The 10784-nt window shown below is 52.0% G+C and overlaps 1 protein-coding gene across 1 annotated transcript; it reads right to left on the bottom strand.

The window, feature by feature from the left end:
- Window positions 1–286: 286 nt before the first annotated feature.
- LOC149327510 (uncharacterized) lies at window positions 287–6380 on the bottom strand. Its single transcript, XM_089564900.1, has 2 exons — window positions 4705–6380; window positions 287–415 (listed from the first exon to the last, which is right to left on the bottom strand). Exons 1-2 carry the CDS (start codon window positions 6364–6366, stop codon window positions 287–289), a joined length of 1791 nt encoding a protein of 596 aa, XP_089421026.1. The 5' UTR covers window positions 6367–6380.
- Window positions 6381–10784: the final 4404 nt, after the last annotated feature.

Genomic DNA, 10784 nt, shown 5'->3' with positions numbered 1-10784 from the left:
TATGTCGTAGACATTCTTATCAGAAGCATGTTTCTGAAACTGTTTTTCTATTTCGTTTAAGAGAGAAAATATGGCAACATTTGCATTTAGCAGCCCGCCTCGTGTTTTCTGCAAAACTAAGGCTGCTTCAGGCCTGGTCACGTTTGCAGAAGCCGTTAGCCCAGTTTTGCACGCTGAGCAATCGGTGCATTTCGGCAGTTTCCTGCATAGAAACCCGGTCACATAATAAATTATACAATCGGTTACACTACCTGAGTCGGGTTCGTTGTGAATAATGTCCTCACATTCATTCTCTCTCTACAAGACCATCAAGTTTGGCCTTCAGCTCATTGATACGTGGCTCGTAAGGTTCTTTGAAGGCTAGAATCATGTCGGACAGGTTTATCAGACGCGAGTCTTCATTGTCATGTACCGTCTTTGTCAAAAGTAACCAGGCTTCATGGTTTGCTTCTAGCTTGTATAGTTGAGCCCTTGTGGCTTTCCTAAAGATCAAAAGTTGTTGGAAGGTAAAAAGACCCCCAGTCATTCCCTTTAACTGCTATTTGAGCTTCAGGGAAGCTGTAAGGGTTCCACTGTACGAGCTAGAAGCAAACCATGCAGCCTGGTTAATTTTGACAAAGATGGTACCTGGCAGTTACCATATCTTGGAGGTTTCAACTAGCTGCACACAGAAAGCATGCTTTACAGCTGCAAGAAAGTTGGTAGACACGGGTGCTCATTTTGCCCACCTGCTTGGCGGATAATACCGAATAATTTTTCGAGGACATCTTGGTTAAACTTCGCAGTTAAAACATACTTGAAATTGCATTTCTCCAACAGGTACTTGGAAAGTTGCATGCTTGAGAGAATAGTCACGCTTAAGCCCTCGGCAGTTGAATTTGACAGAACATCTCTGCCTTCACGTCTTTTTCCCATTCATTGAGCCAGTTTAGAAAAGATTCCAGAACAATAAAATCTTGACTGTGCAGTTTTAACCCTTCCTTTTGATGGATGGATGGAAAAACTTTATTTTCGTCAGAGAGCATGTGTGGACGATTCCGTGTTAGATGGCCATCAACCCGTGGCTGACGGCGACCTGGGTGGCCCACTCCACGGCCTTGGTCTGGACGACCGGGTCTGAGCTGGCCAGCACGGCCTCCCACTGCTCGAGGGAAGGATCACGCATAATGTCCGCCGGTGGCGGTGCTATGCTACAGCTCCATAATACGTGGTCATAGGTTGCCAATTCGTGACACCATTTGCACTCCGGCTGAATGTCCGGGTAGATTTTGCTCAACACGTATGGGTTGAAGAAACATCTGGTCTGCAATCGGCGCCAGACGCATTCCTGCGCCTTCACCAATTGCTTGTCCGGGGGTGGGTAAATCCTCCGGTTAAGTCTGAAATGAGTAGTAATGTCATGAAAGGATACCAGCCCATCTCTCGTGGACCTTCCCGGGACGTCCGGCTCACCTACTCGGCTGACGAAACCTCGAGCATTCATGTGAGCCGTCTCGTTCCCAGGGTTCCCAGAGTGTGCAGGTACCCAGACAATTTCCGCCTCCGTAATCCCTCGCTCCGTGGCCCGATTCAACAACCGCGCCGCTGTGACAGATATTCTGCCCCTCGCCAAATTTCGGATGGCTGTTTTTGAATCGCTGAAGATCAGGTCAGCATTACTACTAGTCATAGCTAGTGCTATTGCCGCTTCCTCTGCAGTTTCTGGGGAGCGGGTTTTGACTGATCCAGAGGCGATCAAGTGGCCCCGCCCGTCCACCACCGCAATTGCAAATGCATCCTTGTTCTTATACTCGGCGACATCTACATAGACTGCCCCGTCGTATTTCCCGTACTTAGCATGTAAAGCTTTGGCTCTTGCCTTCCTGCGGTCCTCGTGATGTATTGGATGCGTGTTCTTGGGCAAAGGTTTTATGTACAAGCCCTTGTGCATTTCCCGCCTCACCTGAATTTTCGTGTCACCGGCTGGAACGTCAACTCCAATGCCGATCCTTTCCAATATGTCCCTCCCTGCTTTTGTTTTTGAAAGCCTACCGAGCTGCATAACCAAGTGCGCCTCCCGTAGTTCTTCTAGGGTGTTGTGCACCCCTAATCCCAGCAGCCTTTCGGTAGACGCATTCTGAGGCAACCCAAGGGCCGCTTTATACGCCTGCCTAATCATAGCCTCCACCTTTCCTTTTTCCGCCGCGTCCAGCTTCAAATAAGGCGTCGCATACACTATTCTACTGAGCACAAATGCCTGCACTAGCTTACACAAGTCTTTCCTTAACACCTCTCTTACGATTGGCGATTCTCCTGATTAGCCGCACGGTAGCATTGACCGTATTTTTAAGCCTTTGCAATGACTCGCTATTCTTCCTGTTAGTCTGCAGATACATACCCAGGATCCTGATCGTTTGGACCTCAGCGACCGGTACTCCCCCCACTCTCACCTCTAAAGGTGGTGGCGGCACATAGTGCCTCGCATGTATCCCTCTTGGTTTATCCCTCAGCACAAAAAGCTCGGACTTGGGCTGAGAACACGAGAGTCCTGCTTCCCCTGCTAGCTCCTCCACAATATCCACCGCCTGTTGTAGAGTTTCTTCCAACTGTGCGTCACTGCCTCTTGTTACCCATAGAGTAATGTCATCCGCATAAAATGTATGTTTAAGTCCCGATATCCCTTGCAGCCTGGGTGGTATCTTGATCAGGGCGAGATTAAATAGGAAGGGCGATAATACCGACCCTTGCGGTGTCCCCCTGCCCCCCAATGGGAAGGGTTCCGATTTCATTTCTCCGACTACAATCTCCGCAGTCCTACCCTCCAGAAACGATCTGATGTACCGGAAGGTTCTACCCCCCGGTCCTATGTCCGATAGGTTCCTCAATATTGCCTCATGGGTAACATTGTCAAAGGCCTTAGTGAGGTCGAGCCCCAAGATAGCCTTGGTGCCCGTGCCGTACCCAGGATCAACCACGTCTTTTTTGAGCTGTAACAGGACATCCTGCGTCGATAAATTAGCCCTGAAGCCAATCATTGTTTCAGGTATCAACTCATTGTCCTCTACATAACCCTGAAGCCTGTTCAGGACTACATGCTCCATCAATGTGGCCAAGCACGACGTTAGCGAGATGGGACGCAGATTCTCAATGCAGAGCTTCTTCCCTGCTTTAGGAATAAATGTAATCCTAGCATGCTTCCACTCTGGCGGAATCTCCCCGGCCGCCCAAAATTTATTCATTAAATTCGTGAGTGCCCCCACTGACTTGAAATCCAGGTTCCTCAGCATTTTATTAGTAACCCCGTCCGGACCCGCTGCTGACGTGGTACGAAGCTGGCCCATTGCAAACTCTACCTCCGCCACCGTAAAGTCTGCATCCAATTCAAGGTTTTCCTCCCCCGAATAATCCGGCAAGCAACCGCCCGCCTCTCTGTTTATGTAACGACTTCGGAGTTCATGTATAAATTCCCCAATCGTGCCTTGATACCGATGCACTAACCTAGCCATTTGCCCCTTCTGCGCAGATTTGGTTGCCGCCGGGTCTAAAAGGTGCCTCAACAACTGCCATGTTTTTTTGCATCCGAATTGCCCATTCATCCGGTCACAAATCTGCCCCCACTGTTTGCACTGCAACTCCAATGTGTACGTTTCGATTTCTCGTTCTAGCTTGGCCATCTTCCTACGGAGGACACCATTATGCCTTTGTTTCCTCCACCTCCGAAGGAGACTCGCATGTGCTTCCCACATGTGTAACAATCTAGAGTCAGCCGTAAAGCCCTCCTCCTCCGTCGGAACCTCTTCTGTGGTACTCTTCACGGCCTGCTTGAGTGTGACAATCCAGGCTCCTAAGTCCTCGATTTCCCCGTTCACTGTGTCATTCCTGTATTGCCGAAATCGGTCCCAGTCCGTCACTCGAGTTCCTTTCACCGTGTCTTTGTACTTAGCAGCACTAAATATCGTGGAAAGGATATAGTGATCACTTCCAAGTGGCTGTCCCGTGTTTACCCACTTTGCATCCCTGATACCATTCACAAATGTGAGGTCTGGAGAGGTGTCTATGCTCACGCTGTTGCCTATCCTGGTATGATCTAGCGGGTTGTTCAAGATCGTCCATCGCAGGTCCTGGGCAACCTGCCAAAGCTTATTTCCCTTCGGGCTGGCTCGGATGTAGCCCCACTCCGGATGAGGCGCATTGAAATCTCCCACCACGATGAGTTGAGACCTAGCCGCTAGCCGTTGCGTCTTTATCAGAAGGTCTGGCAAGCCCACCCCCTTATCTTTTGGAGAAGAGTACACATTAAGAACAAATAGACTCTTATCGTCCTTTCTTTTGGGCAAAATCTCCAGCAGGACGTAGTCCTCCCTGCTGCTATCTATGGTATGCTGAATCACTGTGGTGTTGCGATGGACTAACACGGCCGTGAAGACGCTCGATACGCCCCCTCGATCAATCTCTGGTGGTGTAAATGTCTTAAATCCCGGTAATTTCACCGAGCCGCTAGCCTCCTGCAAAGCTATAATGTCCGGCTTACTATCCAGATTTTGTATGTGCAACTGCAGGTTCCCCCGCTTGCGACGGAAGCCCCTGCAGTTCCACTGCCAAACCTCAATTTGCTGGCGAGGGGCCATGGTGAGGCCCTAGGTTCACTAACATCGGCGCTTGGCCGACTACGGGAGGCAATCTAACCTCTAGCATAGCGTTTAGCTGTTTAAACATGTCCATTACCTGAGTCTGGAAACCCCGCATGTCATTGGTGAAGGCGTCAAGACGCTGCTCAATGTTGCCTAGTCTAGCTTCTATCCTGTCGACCCGGCCTTCCAACCTATCCTGTCTTTCTTCCAGTTTTCCTACTCTCTCCGCAAGGGTAAGCATGTCCTTCTTAAGACAAGTGACTTTAAATACTGGCTGCGGCGTGTCCGCCGCCGAAGTTTCTGCTACTCTCTTTGCCTGAGCTCCCTCATCTGCCGGAGGTGGCCTTTTGACCGTCTCCCGATTCTCCATTTTCTCCACTTCCATAGCTGTGTTATCGTCCACGCGAGAAACGTTCGCCTGCGCCGCTTGCTGTGGGGCCTGGGCCAACGGCGTCTGTACCCTTTCTACTCTGCCGGTTTTAAGCGCGCGTTCCATCTCTGCTATCCTAGCTTCCATCTTTTTGATAGTTTCGGCCTGCTGCAGCACCTGCCTTTGTAGCTCCTTCTCTCGAGCAGTCTCATTTTGGGAGCCCGCGTTGGGCCAGCTCACCTTTTTCCTCGTGGCACTTGGGCTTCGTCCATGACCGGAACCTTGCCCTCCTCCTTTGCCAGGCTCGGGTCCGGGCAGTGGCGGGAAGGAAGCTGACCGGTCCCTGCTCTTGCTATCGCCTCTCACACCGCTAGATGACCGCTTCCTGGGCCTCGAACGTCGCTCCTCCTTGCCAGTTTGGCTCTTGTCCTCGTTGCTCTGCTGCAGACCCATCGGCTGCTGACGGGCTAGGCGAAACTTGCAGTTCCGACTTCCCGTGCTGTGCGCCCCATGACACACGATGCAGTCCGGCGTGCAGGTCAGCGACTCTCCCTCCGGTGGTGCAGGATGTTCTTTCCCGCAGCGGCGACACAAATTAGTCTTCGGACGATAGTAAACGTCCGCCCGATGTCCCACTCGTCTGCAGTTATAGCAGGTCTCGACTAACTCTCTATATGGGATCACAGCGTACAGACAGTTCCAATAGATGACTTGCCGGGGAACGCGCTTCCCCCCGAACGTGATCTGAATCGCCTTTGACTTGCCCAAAGGTCTGGCATCCAAAATTTCCATGTCTTCATTCCTCTTCAAGAATCCTGCGCGAATTTCTGCCAGTGGGCATCCGTTGTACGCATTGTAAATTACTCCGCGCACAGAGTTCTCCGGCGCCGCCACGTACGCCGAAACCTCAAGGTCACGACCGCCCAGCTTGAGCGTCTTGACATTCGCATATGCCCCACTACGATTCATGCACGGCGTGCTCACCGTCATCGTGTTGTTTGTCTCATTCACCCGCACCAGGTCTTCTTCCACCGCAGTCGCGTTCGTCAGCTTCGCTGCCGCTCTCAGGGCACATCCGAGCTCCCTCGGCGTCACTATGCTCAAGTCCCAATTCTTGGGCCGGCACACAACCTTGAAATCCTTGGCTGGCATCTTCAGAAACGGTCCCCGTTTCTTCCACACCGGCGCTTTCCCCCGCTTGACTTGGGCTGCTCCGTGCGTCGGACGCCCGTCGCTGCCCGCCTGTTTCTCGGTAGGCCTACTCTCGGAGTGGTCCCCGTACACAGTCTTCTTGAAGCGATCTTGCGCCTTCAAAACCCAGGCCCATTCTCCCGCCTCGAATTCTTCGGGCGTTATAGATTCTCCCTCAACGGAGTACTCCATCATCTTTAGCCTCGCAAAGGCCCACAACCACAAGGCACGGCCCTGGAACCCGGCGCCGCAGGCGTCGGCTCGGCCTACAGATTAGGCCTAATTTCGCCGCACCGTGGTCGAGTACAAATCGTGAAGAAAACCCCTAAAAGGGGGAACACTTGCCAAAATAGGGTGTCCACAGGCACAGGGCAACTTCCTGCAGACGATCCCACAAAAAGCAAGACCAAGGCACAGCGCGTTCCACCGAAAAACGGTCTCAAGGCCGGAGCTCATGCGGAACACGTCCGCACAGCGTCCGCTCGGGTGTCAACCCCCTTCCTTTTGATGTTTCCGATTCAATGCATCGAATAAATTGCTCATTTTCACAGTAAAATCAAGAGTGCCCTTGACACTACCTAGACCTGGCATACCTCTTTTGGAATAGAACTATAGCCCATTGGCAACGCTGAGGCTGAACAGCAGTGTTGCTAGTTTCACCCGCATCTTTTCAGTATTTGTTGGGTGTAGATGTGACTATGAGAGTTTAGGACAAACCCTCAATTTGCCTTCATGCTTAGTGTCTGCAACGTATAGCGTGTCATAGTGTGACGATAAAACACGGGTTAACACAAAGCACTTTTTCCCCATTTCTTTTTTTTTCAAAGAGACGACTTGACTACACGCATGAAGCAGATAATCCTTGGCAACCAAACACCGCCACACAAGTTAAATCATCACGAACAAAGCAAGACACAAACGTGAAAAGCAAGCGCACAAGCAGCACGCTACGAACACAGCGCAAGGCGCCAAGCCCCCTCGGCTCTAACGCCATCTGGTGGCGCGGGAGGGAAATGGGTACTGAATTTCCTCTCCGGGCGCCGTGTGGACGGCGCGGTGAGCTGTATCACCTGAAATATTTCTTACACCGTGCTCCAGAGCACATATTTCTGCGGGCTCAACGAAGTTGGTAACGTATGCGACGGCCGTTCCTTTCGCAATAGGCTGGAACTCTGTTCCGAAGTTGGTGATCAAGAGTGTCGCGGAGCGATCCCGTAAGCGAACAAGCCCTCTTGCAGCGCAAATTCCTTTCTCGAGTAGAAGGCTGACGTTTCTCTCTGCCATAACGTCTCGATCACCGGGCGAGTCACTGTGCACGGGGACCATCATGCTGCACCGCGGAGGCACCGTCACGTCATCAGCAGCAATACGCAGGGCGGGTATCCTGGAGTCGTCTGGGTCGGCTATTTCAATTGCTTGCGTCGGCGAAAACGTCACGCGCGGCTCTTGTAAATTGATAACGGCGCCGTTAGCTTGTAAAAAGTCCAGGCCGAGAATGACATCGCGCGAACAGTGAGGTAGGACAACAAAGTCACAAACGTAAACAAATCCGTCGATTGTAACTCTCCCCGTACACCGGCCAACAGGGGTAATTAGGTGCCCACCAGCTGTGCGAATCTGAGGCCCAGTCCACGCGGTTAAAACTTTCCTCAGTTCTTTCGCTAGCTCGTTGCTCATAACCGAATAGTCCGCTCCCGTATCAACCAATGCCGTAACTGCTAAATCGTCGATATCGACCGGTAAGTCCGAAGCTGCACATCCTTTGTGATCGTCACGTGTCCTCGTTTGATAGCCGTCGTCTGGTCGGGAACGCGATGTTTACTTCGCAAGGGCGAAGTAAACATTGTGCAGCTTCCGCTCCGCATCCCAGCCGTTGTACCTGGCAACGCGCTCGAACTGGTCAAGCCAGTCCTCCGCGTCCTCAAACACTTCGCCATGGAAGGTCGGCGGCGTTCGCGGCTGGAGAACCAGGAAATGAGCAGCTGAGTTCCCGTTGTCAGCCATAGCTGCCGCGTCTCTGTTGCTAGCCATAGGTGCCACGTCAGTCCTGCGCGTCGCGGCTGGAGCCCTGGTCCTAGGGGATAACGGACCGTACTCTGGTGACTGACCTTGGATGCGGCGGCTCGTACTGCGATGAATCGGAGTCAAATCCGTGTTCATAGAGAGCCTTCGGGGCACGTAGATGTTGGAAAGTACCCCGCACCTCCACCAAAAATGTAACGAAGACAGGACCGGCACAGATGACAGTTTCAGCGAAATTCAGCGCACAGCAGAGAACTCACAAGATGGCTGTCCGAACCACACACACACTTCGTCTTTGTCCACCGGCACACGCACACTTCGTCTTCATCGTCGGCGCGCTCCCATGAGCACGCGCCAATATAAACAGCCTCCTTCCTGACTTCCTACTGATTGTTATAGCAAAAGACATGCTTATCTATTCCATACATAAGGTGTGTGTGCGTGTTTCACGCGTTAAAAATTCACATTTTAGCAAAACACTGCTGTCAAACACAAATGCTAACGCACATGTGAAATTATGTCGTTTTCAACCATCTGGAACATATAAAATCAGTTGTAATTAAAGCAGTTCCGCATTTCACGCAACAGACACAATGCCAGAAAAGTTATTTATTTTTTGTCGTGTTTTTCAGGCGATTATTAAAGCCTCAATATAAATAGCACGGTGTAGCTGCAAAGGGACTTAGGCGTGCATCACTGGGCTAAGGTGCACGGCGTTGTTGTACACATTGACAGCGCCCATCAAGTTGTGCTTTAGCATTCCTTCCTGAGCTCATATTCCAGCTGTACAAGCAAGAATGCAGTGTTGAAAACAAGTATGGGAAGTTCTGCCGAAGGCCATGTCATTGTTGCCATGTAAAAAACAAGCTTGCATATACTCTGTGCAACTCCAAAACACTCTGAAATGTCGCTGTGAATGCAAAGCAAAGTGGGTGCCTTTGTATTGCATAAAAGTCTATACACGTCATTCTCACTATTGTAGACATAATGAGATGTGGGAGCCAGTAAACTAGATTAGAGTTAGACGAAATGCAACAACCAATTGGGAGGGTTTACATGGCAACAACTCCTGGCTTAGGCTGAGAAAGAATACTTCGTATCGTCAAGGAAACAGGATACCATGGCCTTATTATCGGCTATCTCGAGCAAACACTAACACCTCATGCAGAATTTGTAAAATTTTATTTCCACTATGAGAGCTATGATGTAACACAATAAAATGAAATTAAAAATAAGAAGTTTAAGTATGTGATAGGCATAAATGCATATGTTCTTTGATACAGCTTTAAAGCCACGTTTAAAGTTATTTTCACTAATCAATAAAGAGTAGAATTGTGAAGGACTGTGTACGGGAGGCCTAGGCATGGCCCAAAAGAACTCTCCACCGACTAGCACCAGAGCCACTGTGTCTGCCTTCAAAATTATCGCCCTGCCCCGTCAGCGAAGGCGGTTGTGTGGAATACGGCGGGCGCAGCAGAAAGACGTGCGAAGTAGCCAGAGGGCAAAAGAGGAGAGGCCGCGCGGGGAGCCCAGCGCGACCGCACGCATCCCTGCGGCCCGTTTTGCAGCGCGTCCCCAACTTCCCCCCCTTTGGCGCAGAGACAGGCACGTTTGTGCGTTTGTGTGTGCGCGCATGCACGCCTGCAGACGGCCTTGTTGCGAGGTACGGGCTGTGGACTCGGAGAAGGCTAAGAGTTGGGTCTTTATTAAGGGAAGTTAACCAAAAAGAAAAGAGGGCCCCAGGCCCATGGAAAGTACAGACTGGCTCCCCGGGCAGCTGCTCTCTTCCGCTGCTGGAGGAAGACGCGCTCTGTCCGTTGACGGCCGAGTTTTCGAATGCCGTGGTCGCGTGACCAAGCCGCGGTTCTTGGAAGAGACCACCCCGGGTTCCGATGCGAGAAGAGAGAGGACAGCCGTGACCCTCATAAATATGTCAAGTTCGAGAGGAGTGCGTCTTCGGCTGAATATGAGCCCCGCGTTCTCGAAGTGGCCGGCACCCTGCGGCGCCGAGGGTAGGCCGGAACGCTCGCGGCACAAACAGTTTCCCGGAGTTCACGGGCCCACAGGCCTGCATTGTCTTGCAACGCGACGGCCTTACTAATGGCTCGAGGTGGCGAGGGAGGCCGGCAAGTTAGCACCAGGAGGGCTCCCAGAAGCGGAGGCGAGGCGCTGGTTTAGGAGAAGCGTCGCCCTCCGAGGGACACCTGATCCCCTTCGACACATCCCCAATGGGACCGCCGGCCTTCGCGGCTTCGTGGAAAAATCGGCGGGCGCCCTTGGTCGGCTGCATGAGCAGCGACGGCGGAAAACCGTTGGGCGAGGAGGACACCGAAGGAAAGAAGGAGAGTCCTCAGAGAGGCGTTGGAGACAGATGAGACAGGAGAGAACGAGCAGAGACGGGCGAAGTGTACGGACGGAAGCAGATCGCGCTGGTCTGTAGTCGGTGAGGCCAGACCCGAGGGCATCCGTTGCAAACTGACCGCCAGCCGAGACGCCCAAGAAGCCGGACGCCACAACCCGTCATAGTACCGCCAGCTGAGACGCCCAAGAAGCCTGACGCCACCACCCGTCATAGTCACCGAAACGTGGGA

The sequence above is a fragment of the Amblyomma mixtum genome, chromosome 10, assembly GCF_055824585.1.
Source record: "Amblyomma mixtum isolate Tamu chromosome 10, ASM5582458v1, whole genome shotgun sequence".
NCBI lineage: Eukaryota > Metazoa > Arthropoda > Arachnida > Ixodida > Ixodidae > Amblyomma > Amblyomma mixtum.
Note: the sequence above shows the minus strand (reverse complement) of the source record. Positions and strands in the feature narration are given on the sequence as shown.

Bases quoted from the DNA above. Each gene is read 5' to 3' on its own strand.
- LOC149327510 (XM_089564900.1), bottom strand. From the start codon at position 6,366: ATGATGGAGTACTCCGTTGAGGGAGAATCTATAACGCCCGAAGAATTC. The intron at 416-4,704 runs GTAATGGACATG...CTTTTGACAAAG, and splicing joins TGCGGGGTTTCCAGACTCAG to ACGGTACATGACAATGAAGA.